The sequence below is a fragment of the Aureobasidium pullulans genome (assembly GCF_000721785.1).
Source record: "Aureobasidium pullulans EXF-150 unplaced genomic scaffold scaffold_26, whole genome shotgun sequence".
Lineage (NCBI taxonomy): Eukaryota > Fungi > Ascomycota > Dothideomycetes > Dothideales > Saccotheciaceae > Aureobasidium > Aureobasidium pullulans.
The window spans coordinates 61,310-79,102 of record NW_021941046.1 but is presented as its reverse complement, the minus strand read 5'-3'; the positions used below and the strand labels follow the sequence as shown (position 1 = coordinate 79,102).

The 17,793-nt window shown below is 51.4% G+C and overlaps 8 protein-coding genes across 8 annotated transcripts; 3 read left to right on the top strand and 5 right to left on the bottom strand.

Moving 5' to 3' along the window:
• Positions 1–703: 703 nt before the first annotated feature.
• M438DRAFT_348965 (pyruvate dehydrogenase E1, alpha subunit) lies at positions 704–2,462 on the bottom strand (the record flags this gene model as incomplete). The annotated part of the gene is made up of 5 exons (XM_029906273.1): positions 704–1,167; positions 1,232–1,467; positions 1,527–2,115; positions 2,174–2,365; positions 2,427–2,462. The coding sequence occupies 5 exons, from the start codon at positions 2,460–2,462 to the stop codon at positions 880–882; spliced, it is 1,341 nt and encodes a 446-aa protein (XP_029756406.1). The 3' UTR covers positions 704–879.
• A 332-nt stretch (positions 2,463–2,794) lies between these two features.
• On the bottom strand, positions 2,795–4,208 carry M438DRAFT_348964 (uncharacterized protein). The gene has a single exon (XM_029906272.1). The coding sequence runs from the start codon at positions 4,186–4,188 to the stop codon at positions 2,995–2,997; it is 1,194 nt and encodes a 397-aa protein (XP_029756405.1). The 5' UTR covers positions 4,189–4,208; the 3' UTR covers positions 2,795–2,994.
• A 403-nt stretch (positions 4,209–4,611) lies between these two features.
• Positions 4,612–5,797, bottom strand: M438DRAFT_348963 (uncharacterized protein). Its single transcript, XM_029906271.1, has 2 exons — positions 5,473–5,797; positions 4,612–5,412 (listed from the first exon to the last, which is right to left on the bottom strand). The coding sequence occupies exons 1-2, from the start codon at positions 5,681–5,683 to the stop codon at positions 4,931–4,933; spliced, it is 693 nt and encodes a 230-aa protein (XP_029756404.1). The 5' UTR covers positions 5,684–5,797; the 3' UTR covers positions 4,612–4,930.
• Positions 5,798–7,130: 1,333 nt separating this feature from the next.
• M438DRAFT_377585 (uncharacterized protein) lies at positions 7,131–8,035 on the bottom strand (the record flags this gene model as incomplete). Its single annotated transcript, XM_029908747.1, has 3 exons — positions 7,131–7,711; positions 7,767–7,836; positions 7,883–8,035. The coding sequence occupies 3 exons, from the start codon at positions 8,033–8,035 to the stop codon at positions 7,131–7,133; spliced, it is 804 nt and encodes a 267-aa protein (XP_029756403.1).
• A 330-nt stretch (positions 8,036–8,365) lies between these two features.
• M438DRAFT_112730 (cytoplasmic dynein intermediate chain) lies at positions 8,366–10,984 on the bottom strand. Its single transcript, XM_029898712.1, has 3 exons — positions 10,736–10,984; positions 9,897–10,685; positions 8,366–9,841 (listed from the first exon to the last, which is right to left on the bottom strand). Exons 1-3 carry the CDS (start codon positions 10,871–10,873, stop codon positions 8,696–8,698), a joined length of 2,073 nt encoding a protein of 690 aa, XP_029756402.1. The 5' UTR covers positions 10,874–10,984; the 3' UTR covers positions 8,366–8,695.
• Positions 10,985–11,187: 203 nt separating this feature from the next.
• On the top strand, positions 11,188–12,074 carry M438DRAFT_348961 (uncharacterized protein). Its single transcript, XM_029906270.1, has 3 exons — positions 11,188–11,306; positions 11,372–11,549; positions 11,610–12,074. Exons 1-3 carry the CDS (start codon positions 11,286–11,288, stop codon positions 11,669–11,671), a joined length of 261 nt encoding a protein of 86 aa, XP_029756401.1. The 5' UTR covers positions 11,188–11,285; the 3' UTR covers positions 11,672–12,074.
• Positions 12,075–12,408: 334 nt separating this feature from the next.
• On the top strand, positions 12,409–13,341 carry M438DRAFT_385972 (uncharacterized protein; the record flags this gene model as incomplete). The annotated part of the gene is made up of 2 exons (XM_029908983.1): positions 12,409–12,645; positions 12,699–13,341. 2 exons carry the CDS (start codon positions 12,409–12,411, stop codon positions 13,110–13,112), a joined length of 651 nt encoding a protein of 216 aa, XP_029756400.1. The 3' UTR covers positions 13,113–13,341.
• A 422-nt stretch (positions 13,342–13,763) lies between these two features.
• Positions 13,764–16,869, top strand: M438DRAFT_348959 (dynamin GTPase). Its single transcript, XM_029906269.1, has 4 exons — positions 13,764–14,096; positions 14,144–14,536; positions 14,587–16,203; positions 16,257–16,869. Exons 1-4 carry the CDS (start codon positions 13,998–14,000, stop codon positions 16,569–16,571), a joined length of 2,424 nt encoding a protein of 807 aa, XP_029756399.1. The 5' UTR covers positions 13,764–13,997; the 3' UTR covers positions 16,572–16,869.
• The last annotated feature ends 924 nt before the right edge of the window (positions 16,870–17,793 follow it).

Here is a 17,793-nt window from a genome sequence, read left to right as displayed (position 1 = left end):
TTGTGACGGAAGCGATTATCTAAGCTAACATCTCTACTTAGTATTTAAAATTGCTATCGAAAGGTGTAAGGTAATGAGGCGCGGTTATATCTATTAAAAAGCAAATCTCATATAGCTCCCGAATCTAGTAATGATAGTCGTAAGAATTCAATGGTGGAAAAAGGTAGCAGTTCCTATCGGCTACTAGAGTGTAAACCCCTAGTAAAGACAAATTGTAAAAGTAAGCGTAGCTATAATAAAGTAACTGTCTTAGGTAAGTAGATAAGGTGTGTTATATAGAGAAGTGGTAGTCTTTTGCAATTCACAACTAGGAAATATATAGGCGATTTTTGTTGACCACATGTTCTCTATAAAAAACCACATGTTCTCTAAAGGCCCCCATTCAAAAGATGATGAAAGAGCCATGAGATAGGCTTTCTGTATAAAAGAGATATATCATGATATCCTCAATCCCAACATCCACCTTCTCTTCAATCCTTGTTCGACAGCGGTCCGTTCACACGTTGAACAACATATCTCAAACCCATACCTTTGACACTCAAGGCATCTCTTTGTGGAAACGACATTGGCTTTTTCCTGAATGCGAGAGCTCAGGATGTGTATTGTAGCGATGGTTCGCTTTGTGGTGTGTGGCGGACAGGACAGAAAGATTGGAGAAGTGATATGAACAAGAAAAAAAGATTCATGGTATTTGAGATGGTTTGTGGAACGGAAACATGCATGCAATCGACGAGAAGCCAAGGAACCCAAAGTAGAGAGATAAACCCCCCAACTTCAACTCCTCCTTCCTCCTCTTCTTAATGCCCCCATCCGCAAACAGATGCGAGAAAAAGAACTTTCAACTCCCTTATATTACAACCCTCGCTTTGTCCTCAAAACTTACGAGCTCTTCTCCTGCTCGTAGTAGAAGTTCTCCTCGGGGATACGGCCGCGCAGGAACTCGGGCTCGGAGCCACGGACGTAGATGTCCTCGTACAGGATCTTGGGGGTGGCGTCCGGTGGGGGCATGGCCTCGGCCTCCTTGACCTCGGCGTCGACGCTCTCGCGTGCTTGCTTGTCGATGGACTTGAGCTCGGATTCGGAAGCGACTTCCCAGTCGAGGATCTTTTGCTTGAGGCCGGCGATGGGGTCCTGGGTGCTGCGCATACGTTGGATCTCCTCGCGGGTCTGGAGAAACAGATGTTAGAGAGATGTGGGTGAACAGGGTGGGGAAAATCGAGGCAAAACTCACTCTGTAGGTGGTACCGGGGTCGGACATGGAGTGACCTCCGTATCTGTAGGTGACGAATTCGTAGACGAGGGGACCGTTGCCCTCAGCGGCCCACTGCTTGCCGAATGCGACGGCTTGCTTGCAGGCAAGGACGTCCATACCGTTGATCTTGAGACCAGGGATGTACTGACCACGCTTGTAGTACTCGGTCAAGGCGGAGGAGCGGTTGGCGGCAGTACCCATACCGTACTTGTTGTCTGAGATGGAAGTCAGTGATGTGTAGCAGGTGGCTGGATATTCATGTCAGGGCACTCACTCTCGCAAGCAAAGATGACGGGGAGGTTCCACAGCTTGGCCATGTTGTAGGCCTCGAAGACCTGACCCTGGTTGGAAGCACCGTCACCGTAAAGGGAGATGGAGACGTTCTTCTTGCCCTGGTACTGATCGGCAAAGGCGAGACCGGCACCGACGGGGACCTGAGCACCGACGATACCGTTACCGCCGTAGAAGCCCTTGGTGAACATGTGCATGGAACCACCCTTTCCGTAGGCGATACCCTCTCTTCTGCCGAGAAGCTCTCCAATGATGGACTTGACCGAGGCGCCGCGCATCATGGCGAAACCGTGGCAACGGTAGGCGGTGATGACAGAGTCCTCCTTGGTGATACCGTGCTCAATACCGACGGCGACGGCCTCCTGACCGGTCGACAAGTGGCAGAAACCGCGAATCTTCTTCTCCTTGTACAGTCTGTCGGCGGCCATCTCCATGCGGCGCATGGCGACCATGTCGTAGTACATTTGCTTCAGCTCCTTCTTGGTGGTCTTGAGGGTGAAGGAGGGAGGGTCGAGCATGTAGGTCTCGAAGCTCTCGTCGGACAGCTTGACCTCGAAGTCGGCGTCATCCTCCTGTACAATTGGTTAGTCCACTGCCAATTCTTCTTTCTCTGTCTCAAGATGTCCATACGCTGGGGACGTCAGCCTTCTCGGCGTGGGCGCTGGCGGCGTCGGTGGTGACGGTTCTCAGCACTTGAGGAGCGACACGGATGGGCTGGAAGGCAGCACGTCTGACCGACGAGGTGAAAGACCTCGGCGCGAATCTGGACAGCATGACTGGAGGTTGTGAGGAGAAGAGGGTCGAGGTGAAAGGAGCGGACAACTTCTAGTCAAGTCGTCTGTTGGGACTGAGAGCTGCAACAATCCACGAAGTTTCTACGGACTCCGATTTCTTGCCGCCGAGACTTGATACGGAACATTTGGTTCCTGTGTTATGCAGCACATGCCAAGCACTTGCATCTCTCTTCTACCGTGCTCACTGGGGTGCACGCAGATAGACTTGCACTGATAAAGCAGATACAGATGGATTGAATGTATCAAGAGCTCATGGGCAGTATGTATATCGAGATTTGAAGGTGTTATGCCGCAGCTACAATCCGGCGTGCTCATCTCGGGGATGGCTTCACGCTGCATAAGATATCGGTACGCTCGTTAGCCACTTCCCCTACTCGGGCCGCACCCATGGCCAAGACTTCCGTCCCGATAAACATCTTACCACCGCCCTCACCCCTTCCAATCTCACCATTGAACATGTCGGACAATCTTGTTAGGAGTGATATTCTTTGCTGTGTCATCTATACTGCTCTATTTTCCGTGTATGACACTAACATTGTCGGCCAATTTTCCCTCTGAAATCGCTCGAGCAGTATCCGTATTGTACCATCCTTGTGTATTCTCGCTCCTTCGAGAGCCCCTCGTTGCATCCACATAATTATCTCTCTTCCATCTTCCTCACAAAATCCTCAACGCGCATTCCCTCTGTAACTCATGTACCCTAGGATCCCTCGGGAGATATAGTACTGCAACCTTCAACAGCCTTCTCGCCTCATATTTATCGTCCAACTCTTTATACGCCATCGCGACACGATAGTAAATCTTGCCCATCTCAGGCCCTGCCAGCCATTGCTGGCCAAAAGCTTCCTCTTCAGGTTCTAGATTCTCCTCTCCTCGGCGCATAATACTGATCGTTCTCATGCCAACATGAATAACCGTATCCCAGTCCTCGAGTTTGAGATATGCAAGTAAAGTGTTGGCGACGAGTCGTATGCGGAGAACAGTGCGAACCATGCTACCATGTTGATTCTCAAATGGAGGTTCCGTGAGTACGTGTTCAAAGTATCTTTCTCCATAGACTCGGCGGGTGCGGCCTTTAACGATGATGAAGAGTGACTCCCAGGCTTTGCGATAATGTTCCAATGCCTCGAGTGGTTGATTGGCCATCAAAGCCGTGTTTCCAGCATCCTTATGAGCCGTAGCGTCTCTCAAGCGTTGGACTGGTGAACCCAGTGGTATAGCCATGAGTCTCTTCATCTCCGCAACAACTGACTCTTGTGGTTCTGGAATACCAGTAACATTCACTCGCATGAGGTTCTTAACTCTGCCGAATGGGTATAGAAGTCTTTCCTGCAGTGACTTGAGAACATTCTTCTCCGCCGGTGTGTCGTCTAGGGGTGTTGCAGACAACGGATCCCGCAATGTGAGTTTGAGCGTCAAGTTCTCATTAAGCTCTGGGTAGTCTGCGGCCGAATAAAACCACGAGTCACAGAACTTGTGCAAGTCGTCGATGTGTATAACAAACGTGTCTTCTCTTGTACGCATGCCCGTCAACGGGAAAGCGATCAGGACCGAGAGCCTATGCTGGGTGAACTTGGCTGCGCTCAAGTCGGCTGCGACGATTGGAACACCATCCTCGGCGACTTGGTGTTTGGACTCGGGGAATGGTGTGGTTATCTTGACGAAAGTGTTTAGTTCGAGGAAGATACGGCGGGCTTCGTGATAGACTTGTCGATTGACGCTGAGGAGGTTCTTGTGCGAGTAATTGTATACTGTGCTTCCATCGTCGGCGGTGTATCTGTTGGCATTAGGGGCCAGGAGAGTGCTGTAGATGTGATCACGAATCTCACGAGGGAGCTCCAGGAGGTTCATATTCACGATAGGTATTTGGGGTGTCTCTGAGAGGAAGGAACCAACCTCGATTTGCTCCTTCTCTTTATTGCTTGCTAAGTGACGACACGGGCTTAATGTGCCGAGGTCCATAAACTCCGGCTGGTGGTATGACCCGGCTCATACCTTTTCAACAGCGTATCGCTCCACCACTGCCATTTATGTGATTTTTTTTCTGGCAGTACACCTTCGATAGGAGGTAACGAGAGCCGTGAACTATGGTGGAGAGCTTTCTATCCATTACTCGGGTGTATGGGAAGCACAGAGAGTATTTCTCAGGCTTCGCGCGAAGATGAACAAAAACTCGATGCATGGACACACAAGTATCGGAAACTCTGGCAGACATTGCAATAGAGAGCAAGACTAACAGTTGTCTTCCGACCATGAGACTATTAGAAGACTGTTCAACCCGATGAGAATATGATAGCAGGTATGTGATAGAGCGCTCATTGATTTGCCAATCTTCGTAGCTTCACGGTCCCAGAACCACAACCGCACAACTCCGCTGTAGTTCACTTTCAAACTCGATTGTGAGCAGACACAGCCATGTAAAATTGATGAGGTATCAGAGAATATGCATTCTTTTTGAAAATATACAAAATACCATCCCCAAAACTAAACATAAACTTTCGTACAAGAAATTTCCCCAGAATGTACAGGTATCATTAGAATATTAAACAGAAGCGAATGCTCTCGAGCAGGTGTCATTCGAGACGTCACTGCTTTACAGAGCAAGGGCACCAAGGGCCAAAAGACCGAAAGGAATGGCAGAGGCCATGGCACCACCAGTAGAGGTAGGGGCAGCTGAGCTGCTCGATGAGGCAGCACGGCTGGAGGCAGAGGAAGTCATCGAGCGGGATGCCGATGAGGCAGAAGATGAAGCCGAGCCGGAAGCCGAGGAGGCCGATGAGGACATCGAACCAGATGCTGAAGAAGCGGACGAGCTCATTGATCCAGAAGCACTCGAGCGAGAAGCAGAGGCGCTTGAAGAGATTGATGAGGCGACAGAAGAGGCCGAGGAGCTGGCAGATTGGCCAATGTATGAGGTGCTAGAGGCGACGGTGTTGGTGCTCTCAATGACGAACTGGCCGGTGTAGTTGACGTTGTCGGGGTCGGTGTCGTCGACGATCTCGAGAGCGTAGTCGGTACCACGGGTGATGTCGCTGGGGACAGACCAGGTGTAAGTACCAGAGTTGGTGAGGCCCTCTGCGAAATTATATCAGTATTTGCTAAATGTCCGTCCTCAAAGCAGCGAGCAACACTTACGGGCAACGTAGACTCCAGGGGTCAAGTTGTTGTTGGCACCAGAGCGGAGGATAAGGGAGACAGTGCCAGAGGTGGTGGGAGTCCAGGTCAAGTCAACGGTCTTGCCAGCAGTGGCAGCAAGGTTCATGTTGGTGAAGGGGTTTGCGTTGGCAGCAAAGGCCAACAGAGGAGAGGCCAGGAGGGCAGCGAGGGTCTGAGTAGAGAAACGCATCTTGATGGTTGTGTGGTTTGGTTATGAGAAAGAGTGGTATGTGTTTTGAGGAAAAAGATGGTATGCAAGCTGTAGCGATCGTACAAAGGGTATGAGCAGAAGAAGAGGGAAGGCAGGATACGAGAATAGGCCAGCCCTTCTCTTTATTTAAAATGACGGTGGTCCACAATCTGGAGTCAAGTCCAGAGCTATGCTCAGAATAGGGAGAAGGGCAGCCTGGGCAGGCAGGCGAACATCCACACCATCTAAACATGGCGCCGTTTGATACAAACGACGGCGCGCGGGTGCTCCCAAAAGTTTCCTACCATACAAACGCCTCCCGCGCTAGTCGAGCTTGCCACTTACCTTGTATGTAGCTGTCGTTTGTCCCTTTTCCCACATGGAGACAGTCCACTTGGCTCGGTTGCCACGGCGGTTCCAAAACCCAATACCAATTACACTCGCATCGCCACGCCTGAACTGCTGCGAAAAGAGGTAGGTATTCAAGTACCTACTTGTCAAAGTCACTTTGCGGCTGGTTGGATTGGAAGGGCAGAAGCAAGCGAGATTTCCCGCCCAGCCGGGCCTCTTTGCGAAAGAGTTCGTGACTCGGTGCTCTAGGAAGGCGGCGGAAATTATGGGCGTGATGATGGCTCCGATCTGCCCACGCTCCGGGGAAACCAAAAGACGATCATCGTCCGGTGGCTATCGGTGTCGGTCGGTGAGTCTTTTTTGCTTCGCTGTTTGTCCAGAACCCGTTGCAAGCGTGTTTGGGACAAGAACCAGAAAAGACCCCTGGATGCTTAGCATTTCCTTCGTTTTGTTTGCAAGGGGCATGCAAGATGAACATCAGCAGCTTCCACACATCTGCGCCTTTCACGCATCTCAGCTCGAGCATGCACTGCACATGTCACTGCAAGATCGCACAAGCAGCGACAAGCGAGCACTGAATCGCGCAAACATCGCCCAGAGAACGCATTTGAGCCTTTGGGAGTTCTGGGCATTGGGGTGCACAGATCACACGGTCCGGCTGCTGCAGGAACAAGAGTCTAAAATAGAGTGTTGGGTAATTTTACTCCCCTTCTTCGCCGCGACCCGCGGGAAATCTGTTCACGTGCTGCTTCTGCTATTAGAACGTGCTGCAGGAGGCGTGTGCGATCATCATGCTTGGAAATCCTTCAGACATCATCGATGGCTTTGAAGTTTTCTGTGGTTCACCGGTTGCTTCATGAGGAAGGCCAGAGTCGCCGTGCCGAGGTCATGTGTGGACTGGCGATCTGCTAATAGCAAGACATATTATTGTGTAGGTGTCAGTCAATGGCCAAAACGAATGTGGTAAGGAAATACATTTCGAAGGTATTGTAGGCATTAAACATTTGTACGTAAGGTGTTTGTTTACCCTGATTCCATATTATCGTCGAGACCGTCCCAGTGCAAGAGAAAAGAAAGAGCTTCGTCTTGGGTGTATTTACTGGAAGAAGAAGACAGCTGCGACGGCGAACAGTGCAAGAACAGGAGTGCTGGCTTGGGCCAAAGTTGCTGCAGCGCCAGTACTTGAAGCGCTTGCTGCTGCTGAGGTCGATGAGCCGCGAGTTGATGTTCCCGAGCTCGATGTTGCACGAGAGCTGCCACTGCTGCTCGAACTTCCGGAAGAAGAAGTCAAAGTTGGCGAGACGATGGTCGTGTTACGGTGAATAGGCGAGCCAGTTCCGACGCTAGGTGCGACAACCACTACGGTAGTGTTGGCAGGAGGTGTAGGGGGCGAGGTCTGGATGGAGACGATCGCAGTCAGGTTGGTCAAAGACGAGTTGTAGCTTGCAATGACAGACTCGATGCTGGAAATGGCAGAGGCGGTCAAGGACGATGCAGCGGCTTTGGCAGATGAGCTTGCTGACTTTGCTGATGACACAGCGGCGGCATTACCACCAGTCAGGGTGATCTGTCCAGAGTAGTTGACCTGGTAGCCCTGTGCGATCTGAAGAGCATAGTCGCTGGCATTTGCGAGAGACTTGCTCGGGATCCATGTGTAGGTTCCGTTGATAGCGTTGTCTTTGGGATGTCAGTATAGATCGTGAGCTGTGTTTTGCAAACCTGAACGACTTACTGGTCAAAGTAGTGACATCCTGCAGGTCGGATGGGTCACCCTTTCTGAGTACGATAGTGGCAGGCTTTTGCTGGTCAGCACGTGTCTTGACGTCTCAATCATATCTCACTACTTACTGCGGTCAGGATTTGCGAGGTGTATTGAATCGTGACAGGCTGCCCAGCAGTGACCTCAGTGGGTACACTGGTGAACGACAGACGAGGAGTCTGGGCGACGACAAGGCTCGCAAGTGCAAAGGCACCAAAGGCGGCGGTCTTGAGGAAGTGCATGGCTGTTCCAGGTACTGCCTTTTGTGATGAATAGGATCAAGATTTGGGGTGAGAACAATGGTCGTTACGCAGGCGTGCGAAAAGGAAAATTGACTTGAGACGAAAACACGAGAACCCAAACAGATGAGAAAGCTTCAAAAGCTTGAGTGGCAGATGGAAAGAGCGGTGGAAGCACTTGCCTATTATACGAACAGCGTTGTAGAGGACAACCCGACGTTTACTGTGCAGGAACTGTCCTTCTTATAGGTAAACACCTCGCGATCGACCGAACAACAAGCTCACTCATCACCTCACAGACGGCACTATCGATTCACCATCCACCCTGCATATAATCACGCGATCTCGAAAAATAATTGCTGCATCAGAGCAAGGAAGAATTTGACCTGCGCCATGGCTTGAGGAAGGCGGAAGATTGACACTGCGAACAAAAGACGCCTACTCCAAAGAAGCAAGTCGTACAGTTTCATACTTTCAACTAAAGTTGTGTCACGGACGGGAGAGGCTGCAGGCAGGGGTCGATGGGATGCGGAGATTGCAAAGAGGAGGATAGACGCAGCCAAGCTCGGCTATCCAGCCTGTCAGGTTGCTCATATTGGCAGAAGACAAGTACCTAACGTTGACAGGTTCTGTGCATGCCGGAATACGAGAGGTCGCACAAGACTACTGACCGTCGGTTCCTTCTCGTGACCTGTCGAGTCTCGAGATGAGTCTCTTGACTCCATACCAGTCTTCACCCTTGTTATTGCTTTCCAGCCCACCAAGATCATTACCAACTTCAAAGACGGTCGCAATGCCGTCGAGACCACCTACAGCAACCCTCTTGCCTTCATTGTGTTCCCAAGCAAGTCGATTCAAGCTCTTGACACCGAACACGTCACCTTGGGTATGACTTGGCTGAGCACGTGCAACAGGCACCTCAACATCAACGTTGATATCAAAGACCTCCAATCTGCCTGCACCATCAACGCAACCAAAGACACCAGGTTTCGTGGGCGACCACTTGACATCGTAAATGACGTCCTCGCGCATGATTTCAAGTAAAGGCTTTTCGGGAGCTCCAGAAGCTACACCGACTCCAGCAGTGGTGACGGCTGTGCTTGGAGGCTTGACACGCCAGATCTTGACACTCCAATCCAGAGAAGAGCTGATAGCCAGATCACCGAGATCGACCTTTCCTTTACTCGGATGGAAGTCCAGTCCAGTGACAGGCGCAGCGTGGCCGGTGTAGTACACACGCGGGTCGACGCCGGCCTTTGCGCCAGCACGGTCATATCTGTGGACTGGTACAATGGCACCCTCCTCAGTACCAGCCAGGAAATACGTGGGATCGGCCTTGGGGAAACTGATGCACGAAGGCGCAATATCTTCAGTACGATTTCGGCCCGGCGGTGAAGTCAACTCAAGGTATTCCTGAGGCTTTGATAGCATGTCAAATGACCAAGCACATGTGGTACCATCGGTGCTGACACTGACAATACTGCTGGCATTTTGGGTGCCAACCACAGCGACACTGTAGATAGGATGGGCGTGACCACCCTTCTCGCCAGCCAGGGGGGTACGTTGTACCGGTGCACCGTCATGAGAACGTTGGCGAATGTCCCATAGACAGACTTGTCCAGAGTATGTTCCACCTAGTACAAGACTCGGATGGTAGGGAGAGAAGCGAGCAGTCAGGATGTCACTCGTCGCAGTGAAGACATACTCGGGCTGCGAGGGCATATGTGCATTCCAGACCAAAGCCAAGCCAGGGGCACTTTGCGAAGAGTTTGAAGCTTTGGTGTAGGAGGCTAGCAAGAGTTCTGGGTACTAGAGTCATCTGTTAGAACGTGCAGCCCAAAGCACAACCAACAGGAGCACTTACCTTGACGGAATAGTCGAGGTCACTGATCATGCGGCGTTTCGTCCAGCGATCGTCTTGGAACTGCATCAATTCGCGCACACGACGGCCTCTTGTAGTACGAGTCTGTCCGCCCTCTTCATCGTCATCCAAGCCATTGGCACCACGCATAGCATAATCTGCAAGCACATCATATTCCTCGTCCAGCGCTCTTTCGATGACCTTTGTTGAACGATCGATAAAGTCCAGAAAGTCGTCTGAAGCAGTCACTGCACCCAGTTCCTCATGGGTCAGGGTACGCGCAGGGAAGTTCTGCTTGCCGTTGGTGATGGCAGCGTCCTCGGACACTTTCAAGGCTTGCAACTCGTCCTCGATCTCTTTACGAATGTTCTGCCTCAGCTCTTCATCTCTTTCACGTTCTCGTCTGCTCAATCGCTTCCTCGTTCTTGTAGGCGAGTAACTCGACTCATCGTCGGAAGGTTGGCGATTATGCGTTGGTGACCAGGGCTCAGTAGTCTGTACGCCCTTGCTGTAGGTGATGACATCTGGCTTGGGATCTGAGGGCTGGTTGAGGACAGTGGAGACGGCGGTGAAGGAGAGAGTTTGGTTGGGCACCGAAAGAGGAGCAGGAGTTGAAGCGGCAGAGGGACTGTCAAGCGAGATGGAATTGGGACGGCTTACACCGAGGTGTGCAGAGGTAGTCGGCGAGTCCTGGTCGCGAGGAGTGGAGCGTCCAGGGCGGTCGACAAGAGTAGAGATGAGCTGGTCCAGGTCTGCGCGGCTGTTAGCACGCGAGGGAGAGGGAGAGATGAGCTGCGTGTGTCAGTTTGGGACGTACCTTGGTGTAGCCTTCTTCAACGTACCTCTGCTGCATCTCCACTCTGTCGCGTTGATGTAAACTCCTTTTGTCGCTGAGCACGCTGTCTCTTAAGCTCGGCGAGTTTTGCGCGCTTGGCTAGAATCTCCTGCTTGCGAGCTTCGAGGGATGAGGACGAAGACATGATTGCGTGTAGTAATTAGGCGGTCAATCGGTTGGTTGTCCAGGAGCTGGTTTGGGCGTGATGAGCGGGTGCGACAGACCAGCTGAGCGCAGGATAGCTGAAGTCTGGCACAGGTAATCCAGAAACCAAAAAGACGGCCAGGAGCGAATGTGATATCGACCGAGAGATGGGTGTTATTAATTGTTGCAGCAGCGGATAGATAGTTTAGAGTGTTTAGATTGGCATGCGATGGACCGGGGGACGGAAGAAACCGCGTCGTGGCCGACGTTCGCTCATCGCAGCTCTTCGCAAGCAGCGACAGCATCGACACTCGACGACAAGTTCAATTGCCCGTGCTCCACCCGTCTCCAAAGTCGCCCCGGTCCTCTCTCGAGCCTTTGATATTTCGCTCTCCATATACAACTCCGTCACAATGGCTTCATCCGGTGTCAACGTACGCGCGCCCATGGCCCAACTTCTTTTCCTTCCTGTCCCGGACGCTGATGGCTGCTCTCACAGGTCCTCCGCTTCTCAGCACTCGGCCTTGGTGTCGCATACGGTTTCTACCACCAATCCGCCATCACTGCTGCCGACAAGCTCCGCGAGAACCAGAAGTTGTACGAGCACAAGCAGTCCCTCATCAACCAGGCCCGTCAAGAGTACCAGAAGAAGACTGCTCCCCCGAGCAAGTCTGGTGGTATGTTGCCTCTTGTGTCTCATCACCTTGTACCAACCAATCGCTTACACGAACAACCAGTTGTTTCCGACCCCAGCGACCCCAAGTTCGACCTGGAATCTTGGCTCAAGTCGGTCCAATAGACAATTCACCCTGCATATTCTCCCCTATAGACCCGGCGATACTTCCTTACCACGAGCACACGAGGAGGATGCCTGTTTTTTAATTCCGACAACAAAAATGCGATCTTCAAAATATCCTCGAGACTCGACATGATCACATCCACGTGCCACCCGAACGACCATCACACGAACGATTTGAAAGACAGAAGAAACAGAAAGCTCTCATCTTTACAGCCACCTCCGCCTCGTCCATGCCGACTTTTCGCCCGCCTGTCTCAGAACTTCACTACAAGCGGTTTCTTCATCTTGTTTCCGTACTCCCTGTTTCCTTCCTCCAAAGTGTATCTACTCTGTAAAAATAGGCCGCGCTTTTGCTCCATGCGCCACTTTCTAGCGGGTATAGACGAAAGTTTTTGTTTCTCCGTCTCCAGTGTCTTTGCATAATCGAAGCTTGGTAAGCCGAGACAACCGCGTCACTAACTCGTGCCTGCCAGATCTCCATGTTTGAGCATTGAACGAAGACTAGCCATGCCAAGAGATAAGTTGAACTCGAAGAAGGTACCTCCGTTTCATGAACGGAAAGAGCACCTGGAGTACGATTACACAGTAAACTCATTCTCTGTTGCTCCGTCCTCATCACACATACTCGTACAACGACTCCAATTGCATACACTTTCAGAGCACTTTTACCACATTTTGCTTCCAATCCATCCACACACCTGCATCAAATTCTCCATCTCAAGCATTCCCAATTCAACATGATCTCATCCATCTTTCTGCCTCTGGCTTTTGCTGTCTGTCAGGTCTCGTCGAGTCCCATTCATCAAAGAAGAGCACTTTCCCAAAACGACATCATCGGCCTGCAATTGGCTGGCTACCTCGAGAACCTGGAACTAAGCTTGTACACCGGTGGCTGTGAAGGCTTCACCGATGTAGAATGGATCGCAGCTGGCTTTCCTTCAACCTTTCAACAAGACATATGCGCTATCGCAGAAGTAATATTGCCGGATCTGTCCTTTACACAATTACTGACATGACTGTGTAGCAGCAACAGAATCAGACAAGCTTCATCGCCTCTTCTCTCGAGTCCAACGGGATTTCCGCCCCTCAGGCATGCAGCTACAACTTGTCGTACGACTCACCCACAAGTTTTGTTCTCCTCGCGAACCAAATCACGTCCATAAGCCTCGGCTTCTATCTCGGAAGTCTGAATGACTTCTCACCAGCGCTTCAAACAGTTGCTGCTTCAATTCTTTCGGTAGAAGCTCGTCACGATGCTATTGTCAGAAACGGAATGGGTGCATCTCCTTTTCCCACCAACCTCGATGTACCATTGAGCTCCGTCTGGGCATACAGTTTGGCACAGAAATACATCTCGTCTTGTCCACGACAGTTGCCCATCGATCTTCTACCACCACTCGGCTTCAATGGCATGTCAGGCAGCAGTCTTAGCTTTGGCTAGAGTCCAAATGCCAACAACTTCTCAGCCCCGACTGAAGCGGGTCAAGCTCTTTATCTTGCAATCGTCCACGCCAACGCCACTGATCCGAGCTATCAACAGGTATTGACAACGGGGCAAGGTCAAGGTACAGCACAACTTCCAGAAGGTCTTGGAGGAGTGGTTTATGCTGCTCTTACAGCTTCCTCGGGAGACTTGACATTTCACGAGCTCACAACTACTGGCACTTTGGCTGGCCCGGCGCAGCTTGTACTTTCATGAGATGACAGATTCTCGCAGCCAACGACCATGTCCTGAGGTTCTGAATCAAGCAAGAGGATTGCCAGATTCGCAAGCTAGAGCATGAGGTGCCAGGAAGTCGATCAGGGCAATTTTCGAAGCATGAAGCCTAGAAAGGAGCGGCGGGCCCCGGAGGTAGGCTGGTCATACGTGGCTAGAGTGAGGACATGATTCTTCTTGTATGATAGAAAGCAGTAATAGTGAATCACAAGACTTGATCATCAGACGTGTTGAGTTCGTTCACGGAATGCAGCAACCTGGGGTTCGGGAGTTCAAGGAGAAAGAAGGTGAAAGCAACGCCAAGCGCGGTGACGAAGGGCTTTTGGGGGAGGGCGTGGAGATCGGAAAGTTGGTTTGGCTTCTGAACAACGGGCACAGTCGCAAAAACAGCTACATCGACCCCCTCAACTCGTAAAGTGTTGGTTTTCTATCCTTGCGCTCATTCTATCATCCCTCTGCCGGATATCCCCCTTTCGCATCTTAGCTCTCGCTCTCGAGTAGCACTTTGCAGCCTCGCATCAACACACGACTCGGTTGGCAGGCCAAACAAGCTTTCTCAAACACAGAGCCTCGTTCAGGACAGAACACACCAACACCACCACCACCACCATGGCCTCTCTCGGTGAAGACTTGCTCGGAGTCGTCAACAAGCTCCAGGACCTCGTCTTCAACACGATAGGAAATGACTCGCTGGACTTGCCACAGATTGTATGCACACTTCTCCAAACCTCGGTACAAGAGGCTGACAGGTACAGGTTGTTGTAGGTTCGCAATCTTCAGGAAAGTCGTCGGTACTGGAAAACATCGTCGGTCGCGACTTTCTTCCTCGAGGAAGCGGCATCGTCACCCGTCGACCTCTTATCCTGCAACTCATCAACGTCCCCAGCAATGCCGATAGACCGGAGGGCGATGAGATCCACGTGCCACACACCCCAGCCTCTGTCGCTGGCCAAGACGAGTGGGGAGAGTTCAACCACATTCCTGGCCGTCGCTTCTACGACTTTGGCGAGGTCAAGAGAGAGATTGAGAACGAGACTGCTAGAATCGCTGGAAACAACAAGGGCATCAACCGCCAGCCCATCAACTTGAAGATCTACTCGCCCCATGTTCTTAGTTTGACTTTGGTCGATCTGCCTGGTCTCACAAAGGTGCACTTGTTTGCGTTTCTGAGTGGAGGCTTCAACTAACTGTCGTCTAGGTTCCGATTGGCGACCAACCTGGTGATATTGAGAAGCAGACACGCAACCTGATCACCGAGTACATCGCAAAGCCCAACAGTATCATCCTCGCAGTGTCTCCCGCAAACGTCGATCTGGTGAACTCGGAAGCTCTCAAGCTGGCCCGCCATGTCGACCCTATGGGAAGACGCACAATCGGTGTCCTGACAAAGCTGGATTTGATGGACCACGGTACCAACGCTATGGACATTCTCTCAGGTCGTGTATACCCTCTGAAGCTGGGCTTTATTGGTGTCGTCAACCGTTCGCAGCAAGATATCCAGGGCAACAAGTTGCTCTCTGATGCCCTCTCTGCTGAGAGAGACTTCTTCCGCACTCACCCCGCCTACCGCAACATGGCCACTCGCTGCGGTACTCAATACCTGGCAAAAAGCCTCAATACTACCCTGATGGGTCACATCCGCGAACGCTTGCCCGATATCAAGGCCCGCTTGAACACCCTGATGGGCCAGACGCAACAAGAGCTGGCCAGCTACGGAGACGTCGCTTTTGCTGGAAAGGAACACCGCGGCTCTCTGGTTTTGCAGCTCATGACTCGTTTCGCTACTTCGTTCATGTCATCCATTGACGGTACGTCTTCCGAGATCTCGACCAAGGAACTCTGCGGTGGTGCCAGGATTTACTACATTTTCAACTCCGTCTTCGGCAACTCTCTGGAGACCATTGATCCTACAACGAACCTTTCTGTCCTCGATATTCGTACTGCCATCCGTAACTCGACCGGTCCTCGTCCCAGTCTCTTCGTCCCCGAACTCGCATTCGACCTTCTGGTGAAGCCTCAGATCAAGCTGCTGGAGATCCCCAGTCAACGTTGTGTTGAGTTGGTTTACGAGGAACTGATCAAGATCTGCCACAGCTGCGGCTCTTACGAATTGTCAAGATACCCACGTTTACAAGCGAAGCTGATTGAGGTTGTCTCGGATCTGCTAAGGGAGAGATTGGGCCCATGCTCGCACTACGTCGAGTCGCTCATCTCTATTCAGCGCGCATATATCAATACCAATCACCCCAACTTCCTCGGCGCAGCAGCTGCTATGAACTCGGTCATCAACGACAAGCAGGAGAAGGAGAAGGCTATTGCAGCCGCAGAAGAGAAGAGAAAGAAGGACGAGAAGCGCCAGAAAGCTCTCAGCGGTGCCAACGGTACTGGAGAGCCTGAGGACGATCAAGAGAATGACGCCGCTGCTGGAGGCAAGGCAGCAACACTCCCTATTCGCAGCCACCTCAGCAAGGCCAGCCGTAGCATGTCACCTGCTGTTGGTCGTGCTGGAATGAGCACAAACGGTACAAGAGCTGGCTCACCGCCAAGATTCGCAGGAGCAGGAGGCACTGCTAGAGACAGTTTCCTCAACTACTTCTTCGGCAAGGACGGTGGCCTGCCGCCGTCAAACGGTTTCTCTGGAAACCACATGTCCCCTTCAAACATGCCTGCTGGTAGCAGACATGTTAGCGCAAACATCGAGCCCAGTTTCGCAGGCAGCATTCGCAGAGGCGACACCAGACTGCCCGATCGTCCTGTATCATCGCACGTTTCTGTGCCCGGCGAGTACGACTCGGAAGAGGCAGACAGTGGCTACGTAAGTCTGGCCAACCCTCTTAACCAGTTTCTATTGCTAACATCAATCCACAGCCGCTAGCAGACGAAGGCCCGGCGCTCACTGAGCGAGAAGCACTCGAGACCGAACTGATCCGTCGCTTGATATCATCATACTTCAACATTGTACGAGAGACGATTGCCGACCAAGTCCCCAAAGCAGTCATGCACCTTTTGGTCAACCACTCCAAGGACGTTGTCCAGAACAGACTGGTCAGCGAGCTGTACAAGGAAGAATTGTTCGGCGAACTCCTTTACGAAGACGACGCCATCAAGAGCGAGCGCGAAAAGTGCGAGAAGTTGCTTTCCACCTACAAGGAAGCTGCCAAGATTATCGGAGAGGTCTTGTAAAGGGGGAAATAAATGATGGGTGCAAAAAGAATGCTTTTATTACGATCTCTACTTTCTCTTGTTTGATTTTTTGTCCACCCTCTCTCTCCTTTTCGTTTTCCAGCTTGCGCGGTCTGGTTGTATTGTAACTCTAGAGGGAGGCAAGGAAGGGATAGGACAGAACAGACCTGTGTTTCCTTGTTTGACGGAGATTTGAAACTCTGTCCAAGCTTTTTGTATAACACGAATTTGTACCAAAAAGACATAAGTCTATCAGCACAAACGCTAATCGAGTATATGTGTATCCTTCACAGGAGACAAGTTGTGAAGCCGTCAGTGGATTGAAAGTCTAAGCAAGACCACTAGATCAATGTTCCAGGATGCATCACGAATTGTCTCCTAACAGATATCGCTGTGAAGGTGGGTAACCCTGTCCGGGATCTCTGATGTGAAATCAAGAAACCATCTCGCGACTCGCGAGGGTACGGATTCTGAAAATGCCGGTGTGCGAAAGTGACAATTATCTTTCGTACCTCGTAGCCTTCTTGTAACTTCTGTAATCCACCCGTCATGATCGGGGACACGGAAGCAACAAGCAAGGCGAATCAAAAAATGCAGGTGCCTGAGAAGAAGCTTCCCCCGCACTCTTGAAGCGACCAACAGAAAGTGGCGAGTCCGCAACGACAGTCCACGATTCATTGATCATCTTCTTTGAGCTTCTCGCGTCTCTTTTCTTTTGCTTACGAGACAAGGCGGCAAGAATTGAAACACAATGATGAGTCAATGGCAGCAAACAACCGCCTCTGCTGCAGGGCAAACAAGTGAGAGACATGGAGGGTTTGTAAGTGAAAGCTCATAGGTAGAGACGTCGACGGTGCGGTGTCCGAATAATGACCACCTTTTTCTCTTCACACTCGAATTCCCTCCTTTCTCCACCAAGACCAGACACCCCGATTCCGAATTTGCCCTTGAAGTGATTTCCGGCGACGGCTTGGCTTTATTCAAAGTTTGACTCCCGGGACAGTCGTGTGCTTCTCGACCCTGGCTGACGTTGAGGAGGCCGAGCTTGGCTGTTGTCTTCTTTTTGTCGTTATCTTCACTTGCGACCTTATCTTCACAACTCCCAATCTCTCCCTTGCCGCAACCTCCAACTCTCCTTCACACCTTGACCACGCGACTCGAACACGCGACACACACCTCGACCTCACCAACAACCTTCAAAATTCCCTTCCTCGACTCTTCA

Bases quoted from the DNA above. Each gene is read 5' to 3' on its own strand.
- M438DRAFT_348959 (XM_029906269.1), top strand. From the start codon at position 13,998: ATGGCCTCTCTCGGTGAAGACTTGCTCGGAGTCGTCAACAAGCTCCAG. The intron at 14,097-14,143 runs GTATGCACACTT...TGACAGGTACAG, and splicing joins CGCTGGACTTGCCACAGATT to GTTGTTGTAGGTTCGCAATC. The intron at 14,537-14,586 runs GTGCACTTGTTT...ACTGTCGTCTAG, and splicing joins ATCTGCCTGGTCTCACAAAG to GTTCCGATTGGCGACCAACC.
- M438DRAFT_348963 (XM_029906271.1), bottom strand. From the start codon at position 5,683: ATGCGTTTCTCTACTCAGACCCTCGCTGCCCTCCTGGCCTCTCCTCTG. The intron at 5,413-5,472 runs GTAAGTGTTGCT...ATAATTTCGCAG, and splicing joins CCCTGGAGTCTACGTTGCCC to AGGGCCTCACCAACTCTGGT.
- M438DRAFT_348961 (XM_029906270.1), top strand. From the start codon at position 11,286: ATGGCTTCATCCGGTGTCAAC. The intron at 11,307-11,371 runs GTACGCGCGCCC...CTGCTCTCACAG, and splicing joins TGGCTTCATCCGGTGTCAAC to GTCCTCCGCTTCTCAGCACT. The intron at 11,550-11,609 runs GTATGTTGCCTC...ACGAACAACCAG, and splicing joins TCCCCCGAGCAAGTCTGGTG to TTGTTTCCGACCCCAGCGAC.
- M438DRAFT_112730 (XM_029898712.1), bottom strand. From the start codon at position 10,873: ATGTCTTCGTCCTCATCCCTCGAAGCTCGCAAGCAGGAGATTCTAGCC. The intron at 10,686-10,735 runs GTACGTTGAAGA...TGACACACGCAG, and splicing joins AGAGTGGAGATGCAGCAGAG to CTCATCTCTCCCTCTCCCTC. The intron at 9,842-9,896 runs GTAAGTGCTCCT...AGATGACTCTAG, and splicing joins ACCTCGACTATTCCGTCAAG to TACCCAGAACTCTTGCTAGC.
- M438DRAFT_348964 (XM_029906272.1), bottom strand. From the start codon at position 4,188: ATGAACCTCCTGGAGCTCCCTCGTGAGATTCGTGATCACATCTACAGC.